The 24,552-nt window shown below is 45.7% G+C and overlaps 2 protein-coding genes and 1 pseudogene across 2 annotated transcripts in view; 1 reads left to right on the top strand and 2 right to left on the bottom strand.

Moving 5' to 3' along the window:
• The window catches only part of PDZK1IP1 (PDZK1 interacting protein 1), an 8,015-nt gene extending 7,266 nt beyond the window's left edge, over positions 1-749 (top strand). The window contains exon 4 of the mRNA XM_017540936.2: positions 277-749. Coding sequence (XP_017396425.2) covers positions 277-349 — 73 coding nt within the window. The 3' untranslated portion in view covers positions 350-749. The remainder of the gene's footprint in view (positions 1-276) is intronic.
• Positions 750-2,342: 1,593 nt separating this feature from the next.
• LOC108312800 lies at positions 2,343-3,485 on the bottom strand (annotated as a pseudogene).
• Positions 3,486-21,094: 17,609 nt separating this feature from the next.
• Positions 21,095-24,552, bottom strand: part of LOC108312696 (cytochrome P450 4Z1) — a 54,825-nt gene continuing 51,367 nt past the window's right edge. The window contains 4 exon segments of the mRNA XM_017540704.2: positions 21,095-21,646; positions 21,649-21,658; positions 22,850-22,932; positions 23,956-24,020. Of these exon segments, the coding sequence (XP_017396193.1) occupies positions 21,488-21,646; positions 21,649-21,658; positions 22,850-22,932; positions 23,956-24,020 (317 nt within the window). The 3' untranslated portion in view covers positions 21,095-21,487.

The following is a 24,552-nucleotide window of genomic DNA, read 5'->3' as shown; positions in this document are numbered from 1 at the left end:
GGATGGGCTCAGTGGGGGATGGGCTCTGTGAGGGATGGGCTCAGTAGGGACCCAGTGGTGGAGCAGCCCACAGGGGGAGGGAAATAGGTGTAGGGAGGGGACACTGAGAGGCCTCCAGTCTCGGGCACATAAGCTCAGCTGTGGTCAGGAGAATCCCCTTCTGGGAGTCAAGTGTTTATCCTGGAAGCTATTACCATCACAAGTGCAGGATGGGGTAGGGAGGGGGATAGAATGGGAGGAGCGATGACCCACCAGGCTCATGCCTTCTTCTTTCAGGTCCAGTGAGCATGAGAATGCCTATGAGAATGTTCCCGAGGAGGAAGGCAAGGTCCGAAGCACCCCGATGTAACCTTGCCTGTGGCCCCAACCCCAAGACTTCCAGGCGCCTGGGATGGATGCCCAGTGCTACCACCTAAGCCCCCTCCTTCTCTTTGTGGAATCTGCAATAGCGGGCCAACTCCCTCCAACCCCATGCCAGCCCTACCCTCCCTTGAAGCATAGCCAGTCAAGGCTGGAGCTCAGACGGTTTCTAGGTTGGGGTTGGGCTGGGTCTGGCATCTCCCACTCAGCTCAGGAGAGCCTTCTGAAGAGGACAGTCAGCTCGGCACCTCCCATCCTCTCGCACATCCTTCCCCATAACTGTGGAAATGGCCCTTATTTCTGTGAAATAAAGACTTTTTGTATTTCTGGGGCTGAGGCTCAGCGGCGGCCCCTCAGGCTTCCAGTGAGTCTCCATCTTGCTTTCTGAATCATGATAATTGCCTTCTGACTCTGTCATAGTGGCTTTGGGGGATTTTTCAGAAAGTCCCTGTGCCCACAGGGTAGCTGGACCGAGGGGGCCCAGGCTGGAAAGGTGCTGAGAGTCTGTGTCCAGCATGAGGGTAAGAGAGGGTTGGTGTCTTTTCTGGTGTTTTGAGAGTGAAGCACCCTCGAATGGGAATGTCTGATGACATGTGGAGAATTGGGAGGTGGGGAGACCAGGACAGGTGAGCTCATTGTTGCCAGTGGGGTGGTTCTTGTCCCCTCAGGCCAAACCCTTTATTTGACCAGAGCAGCCAGGTAAGGCTGATCAGCACTAGGGGCACCCAGCTCACATCAGGGTCTGCCCTTCCCTGGGGCACCCAGGGGGGCACCCTTCCCTGGGCAGACCCTGACGCGAGCTTCGTGCCCCTAGTGCTCATCAGTTTCATGTATATAGGGAAGGAAGAGGCTGTCGGAGGCCCCTGGGCCGGCGAGCTCACCCCCTCTACCCTTGCTCCTGGTGGCGCTGTTCCTGCAAGTCCCCTCCCCCGAAGCACCCTTCATCCCCTTCATCCCTGAGACTCTGGGCTTTCCCTTGCACAGCCCCGCTTACCCTCTGCCTCTGTGCTGGAGGCGTCACAGTGGGTTCACACAGATCTAGCTCTGTCTCCCTCCTGTATCCCCTCTGTGCTGGGCTTTGGCATAGGAAGGGTCAGGAAGAAGTCTTGGGTTGAGACTCAGGAAACCCAGATCTGAGTCCTGGGTCCTCTGCCAACTTGCTGTGTGAGCTTGGGAAAGCTGGTGTCCTCTCTGAGCTGAGCTTTCTCTCGGGGGAAGATTTGGCCAGTCTCACAGCAGAGCTGGAGGAGAGCCCAGTCCTCACCTATGCCTGCCCCACCCAACACCCAGTCCTGGGGTGGGAGTGGGGGCTGGGCAGGAGGATCAGGAAACTGGGTCCTCTAGGAGAGGGAGAGAGGGGAGGGGCACCTTACCTGACTGGCTGAACCTGGAGGCCCCTCATCTCTGTGACTGTTGACCTTAGGGGAACAGCTTCTGTCTCTATTTGGGGTGATAACCTGAGACAGACTCACCCAGGAGAATTCCCAGATCCAGAGACGTGGGGCCAGAGGGTGGGAGGCTGCCCACCTTGTCCCAAAGCTCTCCCTCTGCTGCTTGTCTCAGCCTGTCACAACCTCATGTCATGGACATTCTTTTCTTTTTTTTTTTTTTTTTAAGAAAATGCATTTTTATTCCATATTTAAAAAATACAGACTTTCTAGTAACTTACACATTTCTATTATAATAATAAATTGATACTTTGAGCCAAGAAAACAATATAGGTGAAAATTCATTTGTACCCTTTGGTTAGGGGTGTTTCACATTTATGCATAATTTTGCTTTTATAAAAGATGATTGTTACAATCAGGTATACAATCACTTAGTTACGCCTAAGTTCTGTCTCTTAAAATATGTTCTTTTAGAGAATCCATTTAATCATCTTCTTCTTCCCTTCAGTTTTCTCCAAACAGCGGTAGAAGTACTATTTGATGGACAGAATAAGGAGAATTGTTTTTGAGCACACCCAAATCATCCTGATATATCTACAGTGTAGTCCTGGCCATCAGGGAGCCCCACTCTAACCTGCGAAGTGCGGCTGCTTTAGAAAGTAACGATGAGGTGGTAACTAATAATGGTGCTAGTTGTTGCCAACAAGTAACAACTTTAGGTGTTTTTGTTTTGGGTTTTTGCAGTTTAGGTGCATCCAAAATTTCTTCATAGTCTGTACTCATTCCCTTTGCCCAGCGACCAACTGTGACCATTTGATCTGAATTCTGACTCAGGGCAATCTTTCTTTAAATGTCCCACAGAGCCACAAAGTGGATTATCTGGACCAGATCTAGACAGGTACCCCATTTCTCCACAAACAAAACGTTTTGCAAAAGGACATTTGCCAAGAGCCGGGTCTGCTTTAGCCTTTCCCTTGGTTATTGCGTGCTCTGTGGACGCACACCTGTCACATATTCCAGTGTCCATGTCTTGACTGTCACGGGCGGCAGGACAATCTGCAATTCCAGGACTGGGCTTTCTACAAAGGAAACACACCATCGCGTTTTTCTTTGCTGCTTGTCTTTTTAATCTTCTTCCTTCCAGTGGACTGTCTTTCTTTAAAGCAACTGCAATTTCTTTCCTTACTTCCTCACTGTCTGTTGCTATAATTTGCCCATTGTGACCCATCTGTGAATCTGTCTTAGGTATTCCACGAATCCATTCACATCTTCATATCTTCATTTAAGTACTCTTTTTCTTTTTGTTCTTTTTATGTTTTGCTTGGGGTGCAGTGACGCTATCTTGGCTCAGTGCAACCTCTGCTTCCCTGGTTCAAGCAATTCACCTGCCTCAGCCTCCAGAGTAGTTGGGATTATAGGAGCCCACCACCATGCCCAGCTAATTTTTTGTATTTTTAGTAGAGATGGGGTTTCACCATGTTAGCCAGGCTGGTCTCAATCTCCTGACCTTGTGATCCACCCACCTCAGCTTCCCAAAGTGCTGGGATCACAGACATGAGCCACCGAGCCCGGCCAGGGTCTCTCATTTTTAAGGGATAGCCTATTGGCTTCAAGTTGTTTACGCTTTGGTAGGTTTTCACTTGCTCCCTTAAAGAATCCCTTCTTCATGTCCTCCCATGATGTTGCGGGCAAGGGCCTCTTGTTGTATTCAGCACTGACTCATGCCCACCTGGTCATAATTTCATCAGAGGAACCTCACTGTGCTGCCCCACAGCTTCTTACTGCATACGGATCTCCCTATGGCCATTCTTTTTTAAAAATTATTTTTATTTTTTTATTGCATTTTAGGTTATGGGGTACATGAGAAGAACATGTAAGATTGTTGCATAGGTACACACATGGCAGTGTGATTTGCTGCCTTCCTCCCCTTCACCTATATCTGGCATTTCTCCCCATGCTATCTCTCCCCAACTCCCCACCCCCCGCTGTCCCTCCCCTATTTCCCCCCAGCAGACCCCAGTGTGTGATGCTCCCCTCCCTGTGTCCATGTGTTCCCATTTTTCAACACCCGCCTATGAGTGAGAACATGCGGTGTTTGATTTTCTGTTCTTGTGTCAGTTTGCTGAGGATGATGGTTTCCAGGTTCATCCATGTCCCTACAAAGGACACGAACTCATCGAACTCATCGTTCCAAGGCTTCACCAAGTACCACTGAGGAAGACTTGTCTTAAATGGGAACTATCCTCTTCACCTCACTGGGGTTTAGGATGCAGCCTACAGCAGATGGGAGAGGCCTAGGGATGGGGGAAGTAGCGTCTTTGCTCCAGGCCTATCCCTGCCTTTCTGTGTGTCCTGAGACAAGTCACCTCCCCTCTCTGGGATTCAGCTTAATGAACTGTGGCTTGCGATTTCTACTCTAGGCTTTTGCTTACCCGACTTTCCGTGACTTATGCCTTTTCATCCCACCTCTGCCAGTTTAAACCCTGCCCATTCTTTTTTCTTGACGCAATCAAGGTTTCTCTTCTTCTGGGAAGTCTTCCTTGATTAGACCAGAGGACAAAGCCAGGCCACCAGCCAGCCTGGCTTCTCCACTCACTGAAGAGACAAGTTCCTAGAGGGTCAGGCCTCTGCTAAGGCACAAACAGCCCCCTCTTTCTTTCCCACCTCCTGGAAGGAAGCTTCTGGCTGCCAGATCTGAGTCTCCTTGCAGAGGCCACATTTCCTCCCAATTCTGCCCTCAGTTGTCCCTGGGGGTGGGAGTGGGTTCGAGCCTGCCAGGGTGGGAAGGCAGAGCCACCATCCCTGTCTCCCTGCAGCAAGTGGAGCGCAGCCCCTCACACCTGTGAGCTTTTGCCAGGAGAAGCCTGCTTCTGCCTGGACTCACGGAGCTCCCCAGGAGCTGTCTGGGGCCTCTCTAAGAGCCTCCTTGGCCCCCTTCTCATTCTGTCTTGGTCAATATGGACAGGTCTAGGACAGCAGGACCTCGGGAGGCTCCTGCAGGGGCTGGGCCGGTACTGACCTTACAGCCCCTCACCCTTACCCGGTGTTCCCTCTCTGACGAGGAGGGGCCGGTGGGCGGGTGCTGGGAGCAGGGAGCTGCGGGCCTCAGAACCGCTGAGACCCCCAATCCTTATCACTCATTCCCACCTGCCAGCCTGGCCAGATCCGGGAGGGAAAGGAGGCTGGGCCCGGGCCAGGGCAGCGCTTAATGACCCTCCGGGGGCCTAATCTCAGACTGGCAGCCACGGAGTGGCTCAGGCGCGCTCCTGGAGAAGGCTGATAACGCGCCAGCTGGGCCCCCGCCGTCTATCTCTGCACAGCCAGCCCCCAGGGGCCGCCTCCGAGGGCCTGGGGAGGGGGAGCCTCTGGACTAGGGCGGGGCTGGAGGCGAGCTCTCCGCCCTCAGCTCTGGGGGAGGGGATCCTGAGCTCCTTGAGTGGCAGAAAAGGGAGAGACCCAGCCTGCCAGAGCGGTGGGCTGGGCCCGGTCGGAACCCCCCAGACGGCTGCGCTCCCCTCTTTTTCCTGCTCTCCTCTCCACCTTTTCTCCCCACGTAGGACCTCTCCCGCCCAGGCCTGGCTCCTCTTTGTCTCTCCCAGCCTCCATCCATCTCTGTCTCCCTGTTTCTCAGTCTCTCCGCCTCTGTTTGTGTCCCATCTTCTGCCTCTCTCTATCCTGTCCCCCCTTCTTCTCCACCACCTGAGCTGAGCGCTCCCTCCCCTTTCTCCCTTGCATCTCTTTTCAATTTCCAGCTGTTCTCCTGGTTGTCCCTTCCCAGCTGTCCCCTGCCTCCCAAACTTCCTTGATGTCAGCCCTTGTCCCTGCAGTTCCCACAATCTTATTGGTCTCACTTCTGTGTGTGGCATCATGTCCCCGTGGTCCCTTCCACCAGCTCTCTGCCAGGACCGCAGGCTGCCCCAAGCCCTGGCTCTAGGACCAGGATGTCCTCTTACTGCTGAGGCCATTTTTGCTCTTCCTGCTTCCTGGAACAGGGCTTGTACCTTGTTTTCTGCTCTCCCACCTTTAGCATGTACGTTTCATAGGATTACATTATAAGTTATACCCAAACTCAGGCAGGAGAGAAAAGCCTCCACCCAGCAACTGCACAGTTGAAGGGAGACTGCAGCACTGCTTACTTCAGTTAGATTTGAAGAGGAACTTCCAGCCAGGAGTTGGCTTTGAAAACAGGCTGTGGAGTTCCATCTCCAGAGTGCCAGGTGGTCAAGGGAAGTTTCAGGATTACTGCCCTCATACTCAGAGTGACATGTGCAGAAATACTATCTGTTTAATTGTGCTTCAAGGAGCCATCAGATCAGGACTATTGCTGGACAGAGCCTCTTCCCCTTAGCCTAGGGTAGTAAAGGTGGGGGCAGAGGTGCTGGGGGTGGGGCCAGAGTCACACACAGTCTGCTCTGGCCTCTTTGCCCAACTTCACAGGCAAGTCAGGTGGCTGGGGCCACCAGAACTTGCTCTGGTACCAGGGTGGAGGCACCTGCTTTCCATCTAGACTTGGCTGGGGGTCTTGACTCCCCAGCTTGGCTCTCCCCTGGTTCCCCCCGCCCCCCGCCCACACCCCTGGTCCCTCCCCACCCCAGTCAGGGCGGACGGTGATGCAGATTGGCTCAAATTCCAGACCTGCTCTTCACTGCCTGTGGGATCGGTCCGCTAGCCTTTCGGATCCTCCATTCCCTTGCCTGTAGTATATTCCCTGCAGGGCTGCTGGGCGAAAACAGAGGACATCCGTGTTATTACGGACCCTGAGACTTGCCAGAAAGCCCTCTATGATCAGCGTAGATGCCATTTCTTCCCAGAGCCTCCTTATCCCACCCCTGGGTTCAGCACTTCCTCTGGGCAACTCCAGCCCCCTCACCTGCCTCTCTCTGCACCCGCCCCACCTGCCCCACTCACCCCACCCCACCCCAGCGTGCTGTTTACTTCTCTGCATCCCGCTCCTGCCCCGGGTCTGGGAGCTCCTCAAGGGCAGGAATGGAGTGACAGAGGAAATGAAGTGACCTCCCTCTCTGTGCACCCCGGACAGGGCTGAGCAGGGGAAGGGAAGCCCAAGGAGTGGTGAAGAGCCCCAAAGGAAGAGACCAAACTCCAGCCATGGGTCCAGCGGTGCCTGTTCATACCCCTCCTCCCTGCACGGGCGCAGACATACACATGCGCACATGCTCCCTCTCGTTCTGGTTGAAGGTCCTGGGAGCCCTTCGGAACGCTGCTGCCTGGCTGGCCTTCAGTTTCGGGAGCTGCCCTGTCCGCCCGTGGCCTCGGCTGCCACCTGGTGGCTGCACAGTCTAAAGGACGCGTAGATTCAGTAGAGCCTTGAAATTTGAGCTTCAGGCTCGGCTCCGCCCCCCTCACACTGGAACCAGAGGCCTTTCCACCGCGTGGTCCCAGGAACCCGTCAGGTCATGCCAACAACTAGGTCTTCCTGTGCAAAGCAAGGGCAGTGAGGCCTCCGAGCCCCCTCCCTGTGGCCCCAGTGGCCGAGTCTGCGAACACCTCAGCCTCCCTGCAACTGCCGGCGGGGCCGGCTTGGGCGCTCAGCCATACTAGTCCTTCAGCAGTGGTCTGGGAGCCCAGTGGCTTCTGCCCTGGACCATTTTTTCCAGGGGTGAGAGATGGCATCATTTCTGGGACCTTGTTCCCTGGAGACCCTGGTCCCCGATGAGGCAGGACAGAAAGAGATTGACGGGGCGGGGGGGAGGCATTAAGGATGAATTCCGGTGTCTGCCCTGAGCAAGTTGGAAGATGTGGCATCAGGGGCACTGCCCTGGGCTGTATAGGCAGTGCCTCCACTAACGGGTCCCTGAGACCTGGTGTAGGCCCGTGTCCCTGGAGGGAGGGGTGCCTTCCTCTGATTCAAAGGCATCATATAGGCTAATGAATGGCACTGAGAATGGCAGGTTCTGGGGACAAGTAGGAGCGTGTGTGGGATGAGGATGCGGTGTGGACGTGTGGCATTCTGGAGCCTGCAACACTTCCGTGGGGAAGTCCTGGAGGAGCAGTTGGGTGCCTGATGGAGCTCTGAAGCTCAGCTGGGCAGTGGGCAGTTGAGTCAGAGATTTCGCTTTGGACTTGGATGCCCATTGAGAAGTTAAGCACTCAGGTCTGGGTCAGGCAGCTTGGCAGCACCATGGCTTGGACATTTGGTACCCTGGGACTGTGGCTAAACCAGCTTGACTCTTGGAGCTCTGGCTCACTGTAAATTGGGGCAGTAAATGATGTCTACATGATGAGTGGTGTTATGAATGTTAAACATTCACACGAAACACATAGAATGGTGCCTAGCACAGAGTGCACAATAAATGTAGCCGTGGGAAGTAGAAAAGTTCCTTTTTAAAGCTTCCTTTCTTGTTAAAGAAGAAGTGTGCTAATAACTTTGTTAAGCCCTATCCTATGTAGCTGTTAGACATGCCATGCTTACGGGCACGTAGTACATTCTATGTCCTTGTACTTTAACAAAGATATCTGTGCCGGACATGCTCACAGGCATGTACCAGCTCTCCATTGCTTTTACCTGTTTAGAAAAGGTTTAGGTTGTTAGCCAATCGGGTTTTAGTTTAGATTGTGAGATCTGGCTCCAGCCAATGGAGATCAGACACAGCAGTAAGGACAATCCCAAGTATGTAAGGGGTAAATTTGCGTGTTTCCCTTTGTTCATTGTACTCTCGTGGCACGATGGCTAGTGAGGGTGCAAGATCCTTCTTGCAGTTCAGAAAGTAAAAATTGTGTTGATGAAAGCTCTTTTGTCTCAGTGCTAATTTTTCATTGTGGCACTGAGCATATGTTTCCAACAAATTTAGAAAATTGCTATTGTTTTTATGATTATTTTTTACAGAGTGAACTGAATTGGATGCAAGACCATGGTGTGTCACAGCAGGCAAGATCCTTAGGATCATTTAGCCCAGTTTACTAATATTACACCATGGAATTTAAGCCCAAGGAAGGGACAGTACCGGCCCGGGGTCATGTAAGGATTCGAGTGAGCAGTAGGCTGGAGGCTGTGTGTGGCTGGCAGGTACAGAATGTGCCGGGCCCATCTACCCTCCTGCATCTCTTGAGGCATCAACACAATGAAGCTGGCCACACTGATTTGTTCCACCCCGCTGAGGCTGGTACAGTTCTGGACATGGACTTTGTAAATAAATAACTGGGCCTTTGGTCAGTTCTAGCTTTGAGCTTGGAGGTATGGGGTGGGATGGTGAGGACAGATGGGGGTAGAGTCAGGAAAGGTCAGAGAGGAGAGGGGAGAGAGAAAAAGGGTAATGAGACAGGCTGGTGGAAGGGAGGAAGCTCCAGGCCCCATGAGCTAGTGAGCTGGAATTTGAAGCTGGGAAGAAGCTTTCCTTACATTCAAACACAATGATGATGGTGGCACTGTTTTCTTTTTAATTTTAATTTAATTTAAGTTCTAGGCTACATATGCAAGATGTGCGGTTTTGTTACATAGGTAAAAATGTGCCATGGTGGTTTGCTGCACCTGTTAACCCATCACCTAGGTACTGAGCCCAGCATGTGTTAGCTGTTTATCCTGATGCTCTCCCCATCCGACTCTAAGTAGTCCCCAGGGTGTGTTGTTCCCCTCCTTGTGTCCATGTGTACTTACTGTTCAGATCCTACTTATAAGTGAGAATATGCGGTGTTTGGTTTCCTGTTCCTGGGTTAGTTTGCTGAGGAAAATGGCCTCCAGCTCCATCCATGTTCCTGCAAAGGACATGATCCTTTTTATGTCTGCATAGTATTCCATGGTGTATATGTACCACATTTTCTTTATCCAGTCTATCATTAATGGGCATTTGGGTTGATTCCATGTCTTTGCTATTGTGAATAGTGCTGCAATGGACATACCCTTGCACGTATCATGATTTATTTATTTATTTTTTTGAGACAGAGTCTTCTCACTCTGTCATCCAGACTGGAGTGCAAAGGTATAATCTGTGCTCACTGTGACTTCGGCATCCTGGGTTCAAGCAATTCTAATGCCTCAGCCTCTTGAGTAGCTGGGACTACAGGGGCATGCCACCATGACTAGCTAATTTTTTTGCACTTTTAGTAGAGATGGGATTTCACCACATCAGTCAGGTTGGTCTTGAACTCCTGACCTCAGGTGATCAGCCTGCCTGGGCCTCCCAAAGTGCTGGGATTACAGGCATGAGCCACCACACATGACTCCATGTATCTTTATAATAGAATGATTTATTCCTTTGGTTATACACCCAGTAATGGGATTGCTGGGTCAAATGATATTTCTGGTTCTAGCTCTTGGAGGAATCGCCACACTGCCTCTCCCAATGGTTGAGCTAATTTACATTTGCTGGTGCTGTTTTCTACATTGAAGCTGGGGGCTGCTGCGTGGTGTGTAGGACACTTTCTGACTGGTGCCTCACAATGATCCTATCAGGTGGTTACAACCGAGCCCATGTTTTAGAGGAAAAAATGCAGACTCAGAGAGCAAAAGGTGATTTGCTCAAAGTGGCATAGCCAGCCAGTGGCATTGAACCCTGGCCTTCTGACTTTAAATCTATCACGAATTCTACCCCAGCACAGGGTACTCTTTGGAGTGTGTGTGTGTGTGTGTGTGTATGTGAGATGGAGAGATAAAGAAGAAACAGTGTTTGTCTTTGCAGAGCATGCAGTCCTTTTGGAAACACGCATGTGGGAAAGTGGGGAGGGACCCTGTCAAGCATCTCGGAGGAGTGGTTGGCATTTTCTCTGTCTACCTCCACCCTTCCCACTCACTACTCAGCACCTGTAACCCCGTCGCCCTCTCCAACACTCTGCTGAGACCAAAGGCACTACTGTCCAGCTCCCTATTGAAAGGTATGATGGTCTATCTGATTCTTCTGCTCTCAGTATAATAGGATAACCACCATTTCTCTGGGAAGCTTTCCTGACCACCTGCCCACAGCCTGCAGGCTCACCCTGGTCATGGCGCCCATCTTTCTGAACTAGATGGTGAACTCTGAACTTTGTGAGGCAAAGACCACATACACCTGCTCATTGCAATGTGCAAGTGTCCTGCATAGTCCTGGAATACAGGAGGTCCCCAAGAGCTATGTGTTGACATGGAGACCTTGTCCCCTGCACTCACTTACGCTGCTGCCAGTGACGTATCAGCTTCCACATCAGCGCCTTCAGCTCCATTGCCTCCTGCACAGCTCCACGGGCACCTCAGGTCCACAGTGGAATTCTTGATCTTTCACCAACTTCAGTCCTCTGTTCCTGTAAGTGGCACCCATTCACCCAGACCAGAGATACGGGAGTCACCCAGAATTCCCCTCTCCTTCAGCCCCACTGTGTTTCACTTTCCAACACAACTCCCTCCACTGCTACTCCCAGTTCCCCTGCTTCAAGCCTCAATCTTGCTTGGATGTTTGCATTGTTAACCCCTTCTTGTTTTCATTTTTACCCCCAAATTTTCCTCTTCACTACAGCTAGGGAGACCTTTCCTGCCAGAATCCAGCCATTCACACCTGCGACAGGAATCTAAACTCCTTAAGGCAGGTGTCGCTTAGTGGTTATGTGCGTGAGCTTGAAGCCAAATTTCCCTGAGCAAATCCCATCCTGCCAATTTTATATTAGTGTGATGTGCCTTAGAAGGAAAATTAGGCCCATCTTATGAGGTTGTGGTGAAGAGTACATGAGTTAACGGATGTAAAGAAAGCATATAGTATGCCCAGTGAATGAATGACATCCATCGTGAATTTCCTTTCCTTGCCTGCAATATCTCAAACAGCCACTAGATGACTCCGCTTCCTTCTCTCTTTCCAGCGCTGTCAACAGACTACCGCTGGAGCTTCTGCCTCGCCTCCCCTCCCTCACCACACATCTCCATGCCCTGTTGTTCATGTTTTTCCTTCTGCTAGCCACACCTTCTTTGGGGCATCTCCCTGACCTCTTTTACTACCCCTCACCCTCAGCAATTGGAGGGTGGAATGTTCTCAGGACAAGTGGCATAGTGGCTGCATAGAATAAGTACTCAATGTTTGCTGAATGAATGAATGTGGGTTAGCCAGTACCAGCTCAGCCACTTACATCAGTTGCATGACCTTGGGAGAACCACCTAGCCTCCTCAGGCCTCAGGATCTACTTTGTATTTGTGGTGACCATCCAGTGTAAAGTCCTAGCTTAAGACCTAGTGTGCTTTAGACCCATGGTTGCCATGCACGGCCACCTGCCTGTCAATCATTGCCCATTCCCATTGCCCACCAACCATTGTCCACTCTATGCTCACCCCCATTACCTCGCCCAGCTGAGGGTCTTAAACATAGTTTTATCTCTTCTCAAAGGTCATTCTTTATTTCGTAGGGTAGAGTCTCAAAATAGTCTGCAATTTGGTTAGGGTTTAGATTTAGTTTGCAACCCAGCTGGGCTGGGTGAGCCCAGAGGGTTCCCATCTGCCTGGAAAGCACAAGCCTCCCTCTTCCCTAAACCCCTACCATGCATCCTGGCTGGCTGTGCTCCTGGTCCTCTTTTCCTCTACTCCAGTTCCTGTCCTGGCTTGGGCTGGGGGTAAGGGCACTGGTCCCTGGCCACTCCTCATGGTTCTCTGCTCTCTGCCTCTGTCTCTGCTTGCTTGACCCTGATCCTTGTGCTACTTACATCAAAGTACTGAAGCAATGACCATTTTTTATAGGACCAACTTTCAGGAGATGGAGATTCAACCACTCCACCAACGAATATGAGCATTTCCGAGGCTCTCGTAAGGTACATGCTTTCTATTGTTTTCCTTAAGGATTGAATCCATTTACACTTAATCAATTCCACCACAGTGTTAACCGTGTGTGTGGAGGGGCCTGGGGGTGGTGGTGGACTGTAGTTTGCTTAGAGGCAGAACGCTTTCCAAAAGCTTGTTCACAAAGTTTATTGCTTTAGCCATGCCTCATACCAGTTCCTGTTCTCTGTATTGCTCTCAATATCTTTTTTTTTTTTTTTTTGAGACAGCCTTGTCACCCAGGCTGGAGTGCAATGGCACTGGGTTCAAGCGATTCTCCTACCTCAGCCATCCGAGTAGCTGGGAAGCTGGGATTACAGGTGCATGGCACTATGTCTGGCTAATTTTTGTATCTTTAGTAGAGACAAGGTTTCACTATGTTGGCCAGTCTGGTGCAGATAGAGCCCTGGCTAGAAGTCAGGTGTTTGGGATTCTAGAACTGGCCTTTTCTTACCTCAAGTTTACTACCATTGATTTCTTCAGGACTACCTCTATGCCATATTTTGCCCAGCCACCACAGTGAAAGCACCCATCTCCAGGGTTTGTGTCTTAGGCAGTTGATTGTTTTATAGAGGTCTCAGGCAATGCAAATCCCATGACAAGTCTGTGTGGTCATGGCAACCTGGAAATCTTTATTAAAATGGAAGCTCTGACGGCTAAATTTGTAAACCAGGTCGTTGTGATGCGGGAAAGTATTCTGGTGAAGGTGGATTAGTTTGGTAATATTAGACACCACTTCTGCACAGGAGTCTAAGGGTTCCGGAAGAGAAGAGGTGGAGCGGCATGCTAATGGATGAAATGACTGATGGTGAATGAGTTTATTTCTTGTCCTTTACTCATAACCTGCTCACTTGGGCACTGCCCTGGTGTTAAGGACTGAATGTATGTGTTCCCCTCAAATTCACGTGTTTAAATCTTAGCGCCCACTGTGATGTTATCAGAAGGTGGGGCCTTTGGGAAAAAATTAGGTCACGAGGATGGAGCCCTCATAAATGAGATTAGTGTCCTTATAAAAGGGACCCCAGAGAGCTCTCTTGCTCTCTTTCTGTCATGTGAGGACACAGCGAGAAGACAGCGGTCTGCAGACCTGAAGAGAGTCCTCACTACAACCTGACCATGCTGCACCCTGATCTCAGACGTCCAGCCTCCAGAACTGTGAGCATTAGGCTTCTGTTGCTTACAAACCATCCAGTGTATGGCATTTTGTGAAAGCAGTCTGAATGGATACCTTGTGACTGAAGGTACACCTCATAATGGTGTTCAGGGTCATTGGGAAATGTGTGCAGAAGGCCATGTGTGTCTGGACAATGGTCTTCTTCCATTTGTCCTGGAAAGAGAGATGAAGACCACATCACAAACATGTTCATCTGTGTCTATTGGCCCTTTTCCTTACATGTGCCTGAAACTCCAACCCCTATGATTGCCCTTTAGAGCTTCTTTGGGCTCTGACATAGAAAGAAATGGAACTAAATAAATGTACAGTATAATTACAACTACTGTAAAGCAAAGCAGTCTGCAAACACCAAAAGAAAATCCAGTGCCCAAATTGCCTACCTCCTGTTGACCACATTGTGGGGCTCTGCCAGAAGATAATTTGATTCTCTTTAGCTAAAGGTAACAGCAACCAGTCTTTATGATCCCCCACACACAATGTTCAGCATTTAATAAGAAATCAGCAGGCGTGGTGGCCAATTCACCAAAAGCCAAAGAAAAACCAAAGCAGACTACAGAAATAATCCCACAGGAGAAACCAACATTGAATATTCAGACAGAAACATTAAAACAACCATGATTAATGTGTTTTAGAAGATTGAGGGAAAGACACAGTATCTCATCAAAGAGTTTCATCTATATAAAGAGTGAAATGGGAATTCTGTAATTGTTATTTTTCATTCATTTTTATATTTTATTTTTTATTTTTCATGGAGAAATAGTCTCACTCTGTCACCTAGGCTGGAGTTCAGTGGCGTAATCTTGGCTCACTTCAGCCTCCTCCTCTTGGGTTCAAGCAATTCTCATGTCTTGGCTTCCCAAGTAGCTGGGATTATAGGCATGCGCCACCCTGTAGGACTAATTTTTGTGTGTTTTTTAATTTTTAAAATTTTTATTTAATTTTTGTGTTTTTAGTAGAGACAGGCTGGTCTCAAACTCCTGGCCTCAAGTGATCAGCCTGTCTCGGCTGAAATTGATTCCCAAAGTGCTGAAATTGATTACGGCATGAACTACCATGCCTGGCCAAATTCTGGAATTATTTAGCAATGCTTTGCAGTTTGGCTTTGTCTATAGGCTTTGAATATATTTTTATAACATTTATTCCTACATATATTGTACTTTTTGATGCTATTATAAATGGAATTATGTTTTTAATATCATTTTATAGATGTTCATTACTATTACGTACCGATACAATTGATTTTTGTATATTACTCTTAGTGTCGAGGTCCTCAAGATCACTCTAAGGTTTGAAGATTGCCTGGAAGGACTCACAGAATTTGAAATACCTGTTACACTCATAATTACAGTTTATTACAGTGAAAAGATACAGACTAAAAACAGCAAAGGAAAAAAGTGTATAGGGGGTGTCCAGGAGAGACCAGAAGTGAGATTCCAGTAGTCTTTACCTGATGGAGTTATATGAACAACACTTAATTCTCCCAGCAATGATATGAGACAATACATATAAAATATGTCCAACCAGGGATGCTCACCCAAGCCTTGGTGTCCAGGGTGTTTTTTTTTTTTTTTTTTTTTACTGGAGTCTGTCATGTAAGATTGGAGCATCTGTGGGACTGACTTTAGTTACTCAGTGCCCAGCCCTTGCTTAGGCAAACTGATGAGCATGGCTGACGGCTGCCCCCATAAATCACACGGTTAGCATAGACTGTTGGTGTGGCCCAGGCATGCAGACACTCTTTTCTGGCAAGATGGGACTCAGAGGTTGTCTCCCAGGAGCCAGTCAAAAGCCAGTCTAATTTTCGGAATGTTCAGGATTTAAACATCCTAATCCTGCTGAGTGAATGTTTTACTTCACAACTTTCTTCTATCCTGAAACCTTCTTGACTCTATTAGTTTTTGTAGCTTTTTTTTTTGTGTGTGTGTAGCCCTTAGGATTTAAAAATAAACTATATTTTTAGAACAGTTTATTTATTTATATATATTTATTTTTTGAGACAGGATCTTACTCTGTTGCCCAGGCTGGAGCGCATTGGTGCAATCATGGCTCACTGCAGCATTGACCTCCCAGGCTCAAGCAATCCTCCCACCTCAGCCTCCTGAGTAGCTGGGACTACAGGCATGTGCCACCACGGCTAATGTGTTGTAGAGACTGGGTTTTACCATGTTGCCCAGGCTGGTCTCCAACTCCTGGGCTCAAGCAGTCCACCTGCCTTAGCCTCCCAAAGTGCTGGGATTACAAGTGTGAGTCATCATATCCTGCCACGAACAGTTTTAGAGACACAGAAAACTAAGAGGGTAGTACAGAATTCCCATACACCCTGCGTCCAGTTTCCCTTGTTATTGATGTGTTATCTTAATATGGTACATTTGTTACAATTAATGAACCAGTATTGTTATTTTACTATTCACTGAAGTCTGTAGTTTTTTCAGATTTCCTTAGCTTTTACTTAAGTTCCTTTTCCTGCTCTAAAAGCCCATTCAGGATATCATGTCACATTTAGTTGTCATCGAATCCCCTTAGGCTCCTCTTGGCTGTGGCAGTTTCTCACACTTTCCTTGTTGTTGATGACCTTGACAGTTTTGAGGGGTTTGGGTTAGGTATTTCGTAGGATGTCCACTACTGCAATTTGGTGTTTTTTCTCATTAGACTAAGGTTGTAGGTTATTGGGAGGATGACTACAGAGATACCAGGCATACTTACTATCAGCATCACTTATGGTTGTTAACGTTCACCTTGATTGCTTGGCTGGGGTATTCTTTGTCAGTTACTCTGCTTCCCTCTTTCCCCCTTTTCTTTTTTTTTTTTTTTTGAGATGCAGTGTTGCTCTGTTGCCCAGGCTGGAGTACAGCGGCACGATGTTGGCTCACTGCAACCTCCGCCTCCTGGGTTCAAGCAATTCTCCTGCCTCAGGCCCCGAGTAGCTGAGACTGCTGATGTCTTTATTATAATATTTGTGTCTTTCTATTTGAAGTTCATCTCTTGAGTATAACACATAGGCAGTCAGTCCCCACTTTTTAAAAGATCCAGTCCATCAATCTCTTTCTTTGATTAGAGTGGTTAGTTTAGTAATCTTTAACGTAATTATTGATGTGGTTGAATTCAGGTCTGCTGTTTTGCTAATTTTTTCTATTCGTCTCATCTTGTGACCATATATTTCCTTATTTCTCCTTTCATGCCTTCGTTTGTGTTAATCAAGCATTCTTCAGTATTTCATTTTAGTTTGTCAGCTGATTTATTAGTTCTCTTTTTTTGCATTACTTTTTAGTGGTTGCTTTAGGGATTACAATATGCAGTTTAACTGATTTCACACCTTCTTAAGTGTGTATTAAATTATTTCAGGTAAAATATAGCAAACTTACAACAGTATATTTCCATTTCCTCTTTTTCATGTCCTTACTATTATTGGTAATATCAAATATATTTTATCTGACGGTCCTCATTTCTTCCTGTGGGTCCACTTTCATTTGGTGTTAAATGAAAAAACGTTGTAGGTGTGTGACTTTATTTTTGGTTTCTCTATTTTGTTCCATTTGTCTACCTGTCTATTTTTGTACCAGTCAAAAGTATCAGGTATTTTTTGTACCAAGGCGGCATTCCCAACCTTTGTCCATTTCAAGTTTAAATACTTATATTATTATATATAATATGTAGACATATATAATAAGCACAACAATAGTTTTATTTTTTTCTTTAAACAGTCATATATTGTTCAATGAAATTAAGAGAATAAGATTTAAAAGTTATTCTATGTATATGTATATATATACACATATGTTTATATGTGTGTAGGTATGCATCTGACGGTCTTTGTTTCTTCCTGTGGGTCCACTTTCATTTCGTGTCAAATGAAAGAAGGTTGTAGGTGTGTGCCTTTATTTCCAGTCTCTGTATTCTGTTCCATTGGTCTACCTATTTCTGTACCAGTACCATGCTGCTTTGGCTACTGTAGCCTCGTAGTATAGTGCATGTTTGTTACCTGGGTATACTGTGTGATGCTTAGGTTTGGGGTATGATGACAGATAGTGAGCATAGTAGCCAATAGGTAGTTTTTCAGCCTTTGTCCCTCTCTTTCTCTAACCCCTGTAATAGTCCCCAGTGTCTGTTCCTCATTTTTATGTCCATGTGTACCCAATCTTTAGCTCCCACTTATAAATGAGAACATGTGGTATTTGGTTTTCTGTTTATGTGTTAGCTAGAATAATGGCCTCCAGCTGCATCCATGTTGTTGCAAAGGACATGATCTTGTTCTTTTTATGGCTGCACAGTATTCCATTGGGTATATATATTGCATTTTCTTTGTCCAGTCCACCATTGACGGGTATCTGCATTGATTCCATGCTTTTGCTATTGTGAAAGCATGGTGATGAACATTGGTGCATGGGTCCTTCTGGTAGAACAATTATTTTTCCTTTGGGTGTATACCTAGTAATAAGATTGCTGGGTCGAATGGTAGTTCAACTCTTAGTCCTTTGAGAAATCTCCAAACTGCTCTCCACAGTGGCTGAACTAATTTGCATTCCTACCAACAGTCTATGTGTCCCTTTTTCTCTGCAGCCTCACCAACATCTGTTATTTTTTGACTTCTTAACAAAAGCTATTCTGACTGGTGTGAGATGATATCTTATTGTGGTTTTGATTTGCATTCTCCGATGATCAGTGATACTGAGCTTTTTTTTTTTTTCATATGCTTGTTGGCCACATCTTTGTCTTCTTTTCTAAAGAAGACATACATGCCCACTTTTTCATGGAGCTTTTTGTTTTTTGCTTGTTGATTTGTTTATATGTGTGTAGGTATGCACATATAACATATAAACAGAAACTCCTTATAGATTCTGGATGTTAGACCTCTGTCGAATGCATAGTTTGCAAATATTTTCTCCCATTCTGTAGGTCGCCTGTTTACTGTCTTGATTGTTTCTCTTGCTAAGTAGAAGCTCTTTAGTTTGCTTAGGTCCTACTTATCAATTTTTGTTTTTGTCACAATTTCTTTTGGGCACTTAGTTATAAATTGTTTGCCAGGACTGATATGGAGGTTATATTCCTAGGCTTTTCTTCTAGAATTTTTATAATTTGAAGTCTTACATTTAAGTCTTTAATCCGTCTTGAGTTAGTTTTCGTGTAAGGTGATAGGTAGGGTCCAGTTTCATTCTTCAGCATATGGATAGCCAGTTATCCCAGCACCATTTAGTGGACAAGGAGTCTTTTCCCCACTGCTTATTTTGTCAAGCTTGTTGAAGATCAGAAGGTTGTAGGTGTAGGGCTTTATTTCTGGGCTCTCTATTCTGCTCCATGGATGTATGTGTCTATTTTTGTACCAGTACCATGCTATTTTGGCTACTGCAGCCTTATAGTATAGTTTGAAGTGGGTAATGTGATGATTCTCGCTTTTTTTTTTTTTTTTTTTGCTTAGGATTGCTTTGGCTACTCAGGCTCTTTTTTGTTTCCATGTAATTTTTAGAATTTTTCTTTCCTATTTCTGTGAAAAAGGACATTGCTGGCTTGACAGGAATAGCACTGAATCTGTAAATTGCTTTGGAAAGTATGGTCATTTTAACAATTTTGATTCTACCAATTCATGAGCATGGAATGTTTTTCCATTAGTTTGTATTATCTCCAATTTCTTTCAGCAGCATTTCATAGTTCTCCTTGTAGAGCTCTTTCACATAGTTGGTTAGATATATTCCTAGGTATTTTATTATTTTTGTGGCTATTGTATAGGGATTGTGTTCTCGATTTGTCTCTCAGCTTGGATGTATTGGTGTATTGCTACCGATTTTTGCACATTGATTTGGTTTACCAAAACTTTACTGAAATCATTTATCAGTTCCAGGGGCCTTTTGGCAGAGTCTTTAGGGTTTTTTAGGTATAGAATCACATCATCTGTGAAGAGAGATAGTTTGACTTCTTATTTTGATGCCTTTTATTTCTTTCTGTTGCCTGATTGTTCTGGCTAGGATTGTCAGTGCTACGTTGAATAGGAGTGGTGAGAGTGGGCATCCGTGTCTTGTTTCAGTTCTCAGGGGGAATGCTTCTCACTTTTACCCATTCAGTATGATGTTGGCTGTGGGTTTGTCATCGATGGGTCTTATTATTTTGAGGTATGTTTCTTCAATGTCTAGTTTGTTGAGGGTTTTTATCATGAAGGGATGTTAGATTTTATCAAAAGCTTTTTCTGCATCTTTTGAGATGATATCTGGTTTTTGTTTTTAATTCTGTTTATGTGGTGAATCACATGTAATGGCTATCACTGATAATGTTTTGTTTTTGTTTCATCTATTTTATTTAATACTAATATAGCTACTCTGATTCCATTAGTATTTTTTGGGCATATACTTACCATTTTTTTACTTTTAATAATTTTATGGTCTTTTTATTTTTATTTTTTGAGATGGAGTCTTGTCCTGTCCCCCAGGCTGGAGTGCAATGGCACAATCAGCTCACTGTAACCTCTGCCTCCTGGGTTCAAGCAATTTTCCTGCCTCAGCCTCCTGAGTAGCTGGGATTACAGGTGCCTGCCATCATGCCCAGCTAATTTTTATATTTTAGTAGAGACAGGGTTTCGCCATTATGGCAGGTTGGTCTCGATCTCCTGACCTCAGGTGATCCACCTTCCTCAGCCTTCCAAAGTTCTGGGATTACAGGTGTGAGCCACCACACACAGCCTAATTTATTCTTATGTTTTAGTAATGTCTGGAATTAAAAAATATTCAATCTGACAACCACTTCATCTTAACTTGTGAGTTCTTCTATCCACACTCATTGAGTATTGATGTATTTGCATATGTTTTTACCATTTTACTTTGTGCTTCCTTTTCTATGCTTCTTTTTTGCATTCTTTTTGGGAGAATATATTGCCTTTTTTGGCTCTTTATATTCTATTTTTTCTTATTCTGTATTTTTCTCTACAGATTTCAAATTTATATATGTTATTTCTACTCCTTAGTGACTATGTTTGAAAAATTTATTTTTCATGCTTGATAAAGGCTAAGTTATTTGGTATCTTAACCACACTCTTCACCCCACTGCCCCACAACCTCAAAAGATGCATGGACTTTAGCATAGTTTAATTCCAGCCACTCACTCCTGGATTAATAATGATTCCTCTTGGTTCTCTTGTCATTACTCTTGGCTCTCTTAACAATTCTGTGTTTCCCACTGCAGATATATGGAAATTTCTGTGTCTCTATTATGGCAAACGCCAGCATGGGGGATCAGGTTGTTCTATGTGGACCCTCTCTCTGCTGAAACATTCCGTAGCTACCTTACTCCATGTTGAGCAAGAGTTCCTAGGGCATGGTATCCTCTAAATATTCCAAATGGGAATTCACATACGAGGCTTTTCTGTATTCAGAATTCCTCTTAAGTGTCTGGGCGTTCTCATACACTGTCATCAATTTATCCATTCCCTACAGGGTGTAATGAGAGACTGTGAGGCTCAGAGGTGGCAGATATTTTTTATTATGAGGAAAGACAACTGAGAATAAAGCTATCATGCAGATATTTGCAGAGATAAAAAGTAATGCAGATATTGAGTGAAGCCTTGCTCAAACTATGCTTGAAAGCCACCCTACCACTGGTTACATGAGCCAATAATTTTCTTTTGCAGTGGAAGTCAGCTTGAGTTTTTTCAGGTATTTTTGTGGGTTTCACTAAAAGGCTGTCTAAATGATTCAGCAAGAAAATCAGAATTACTGTTAATGGATGTTAAAACCATTCAGAAGTATCCTTAATTATATAATTTGTCAAAAAACCATATGGATATATTTTGTATTGTATTTATCCTTTCATTCTTCTTTTGGTAGGGAGATTGCCTCATTAATTCTTATATGAAAGGACTTAAAATTAGGAAGCTTTTTTTACAAATGTATGGATTCCATTCTTGGACTTAAGGACAATTTGACGAACAGGTTGGGGAGGCCTTGAGTGGTCCGGAGCCACCTCGAAGCGGAGCAGAGTCAATGCCACGGCCACTTTACACTCAATTATGGCAAAGTACTGCCCCCAATGCAGTTCCTGGGGATACCAAGAAAGAAAAAAATGACATCTAATGACTTTATACGTTATTAGGAACATAAGCCAATCTTTTTATATACAACAATTTTTGTAGGGAAACAAGATTCATGTTTTTTTTTGTTGTTTGTTTGTTTTTTCTGTTGCCTATGCTGGAATTCAGTGGTGCTATCTTGGCTTACTGCAACCTCTGCCTCTCTGCCTCCTGGGTTCAAGGGATTCTCCTGACTCAGCCTCCTGAATAGCTGGGATTAAAAGATGCAGTGTCAGCTAACTGAGGGTCTGAAGGGAATGAGCACTTGCCAGGTGCACTCCATGATGCCCAGCTAATATTTTTATATTTTTAGTAGAGACAGGGTTTTACCATGTTGTCCAGGCTGGTCTCAAACTCCTGATCTCAAGTAATCTGCCTGCCTTGGCCTCCCAAAGTGCTGGGATTACAGGCATGAGCCACTGCATCCAGCCAAGATCCATGTTTTAAACCACTTCTAACGTGGCAGAATCCAGTAAATGTTTTTTAAGTTAAGTAAGCCCTGATCAGAAAGTCCACTAATGTCAAGATCTGAAAACTCTGGTTCTATTATTTTTGGGCCCATCTTACAAGTAAGTGGTAGTGAGCTCTATCAACATTTGATCCTGAAGGATTCATATAACTAGAAAACCTTCCTCATGTCATGATAAAGAAAAGCTACCTCTTACTATTATTTAGAGGTCTTGCAGGTGAAGCCTTAGGCATGACAACAGTTACCTGGCATACTCAGTGGATCGTATTGTCATTTGGTAAATAGGTGTCTCTCATACTCCACCAAAAGGAAACTTGGATTTTAGAACAACATTGCTCTCTGTAGAAACAAGAGCTGGGAGCTGCCAATGTTGCCTTGTTCCTGTAACAACATGGCATTCCCAACTTGTTCACTGCAAGTTTAAGTGTAGTCTCTGGGCCTGTTGTGGGGATGGCCTTCATCAATCATGCCCATATGCCAAGGAGCAGAGTTGTTCTTTGTAACAGTAACTGGTCCCTTTGGGGACTCAAAAGGGTACTGTCTGAATGCACTGGTCACAAGAGAAGACAAGCCAGGTAAAATGATGGGGAGCAACTGCAGTGTCAGCTAAATGAGGGCCCGAGGGGAATGAGCACTTGTGAGGCAAGCACTGTTACACATTTCCATCAAGTTCACCAGCTTGAGTCTTTACCTTGATCCAGCTGAGAATGGTATGAAGGCATAGGGATGTATTTTTTCAGAATTTTCCCTGGAGACTCTCAAGGGGTTAAAGACCTGTAATGAGTGAGAAGATCCCAGTCCTGCTCCCTCCACCCCACCCGCCCGCCATACAAGAAGACCCCATGCATATTGTTAAAAGAATTCCAAAGCTAACTTTAGGAACGTACAATATCTGGATACTACAGTCCTGCTTGATATTCCCCAGAAGCCTACCACTGAAAATATATCCTGAGAAAGCAGAGACTATATAACCTAGTGATAGATTAAACAGGCCCCAATGGTAAGAAGCAGCAGCAAATTATCAAGACAATCCGACTTGACCAAATACTGACTTCATTATTTTCCCTTCACAGTAAACACAAGCTTCTGTCATATAAATGGGCAAAGAATCAAATTGTTATCTTTTCTATTTGTCTTGGTTTCCAAATGGACTGAGCTAAGGACTTGGGCAAAGAAGAAAGGGGTGGCAATTCACAGCTAAAATTGTTCAGCTTCCGCCCGAGCGTCTCTGTGAGACGTTGCTGATTAGTATCTCCCGGGCTGCGGGGTTGGTCTGAGCACTGGTTTGCAGCCCAGGAGCATGTTTGTTCTCTCCCAGGCCCCCCTCCCCTTTCACTCTCAGGTTAGCACTGGGTGTGAAGGAGAGCAATATTCCTAGAGGATTAACTTCAAATATGCTCAAATCTTAAGAAAAGCAAAGTGTTCATAATCTTGGTACTTTAATTATGACCAGTAACAAGTGGTTTGCAATACTCTTTACAACTCTGTGACTAGATTGACTGCAGACATGAATGAAAGCAGAGAGCAAGGTGGTTAAACAGTGTGGTGTCAATCGACTCATCACATCCTCTCTACTTCCCCAAACAGGATGATATGCTTCTGTTGATAAGGCATCATCACGGAATACTGGTGATTAGATTGCAAACATGTTTTTCTTTTACAAGCATAGGGTTTGTTCTGGTTTGCTTTTCTAATTGATGGATGGTTATCCTAACTCCTACCTCGATTGTGAAGATGCTTCTCTTCCCTCTTGGTGCTATCAGAGATGCCACTGGGTGCAGTTGGGACAAATCATACCTTAGGGTCTTCCCAGAAATAGGGGTTGTGGTGAAGAGCCCAAATATTGATAAACACGTCTATTCCTGAGTAAACAGAAGAAAAAGCAGATAAGTGCATGAGCTAAGATTCTTTCACGCCTATTCATAGATTTTATACCAAGGAAATAATTCTACATTCATAATTTCCTTAACCATTTAAGAAGCATCTGATGATGACACTTAAATGGGTGCTGTGGAGATCAGTGAGATCTATTCCAGCCTTCAAGGAGCTCTTCCATTGGAAGAGACAGGCAATTGCAACACACAGTAATAAGTCAGAAGGAAGCCTGGCATGCTTGGGGAATTCTGAGGGGAACCTCATGTGTAGAGCCTTTGGATATATAGAAGAGAAAAGGCTTAGGCGAGGCCTGCTGAGCTGAGTATCATGAAATCAGTAGGGGAAAACCAGGTAAAGAAAAGAAGATTCAGAAAGGAATTAAAGGCAGATGAAAAAGCATGAAGCCAAGCTTTAATACTTGAGAAGACATGACAAATTTGGGTGACTGGGAGGTTGTATAACAGGATTCAGGGAGCAAAGTGTCCACAGATAAGCCTGGGGAAGTTGGCTGGTTTTGTA

Source organism: Cebus imitator, unplaced genomic scaffold (assembly GCF_001604975.1).
Source record: "Cebus imitator isolate Cc_AM_T3 unplaced genomic scaffold, Cebus_imitator-1.0 Scaffold129, whole genome shotgun sequence".
NCBI lineage: Eukaryota > Metazoa > Chordata > Mammalia > Primates > Cebidae > Cebus > Cebus imitator.
This window is presented reverse-complemented; position numbering and strand designations above follow the sequence as displayed.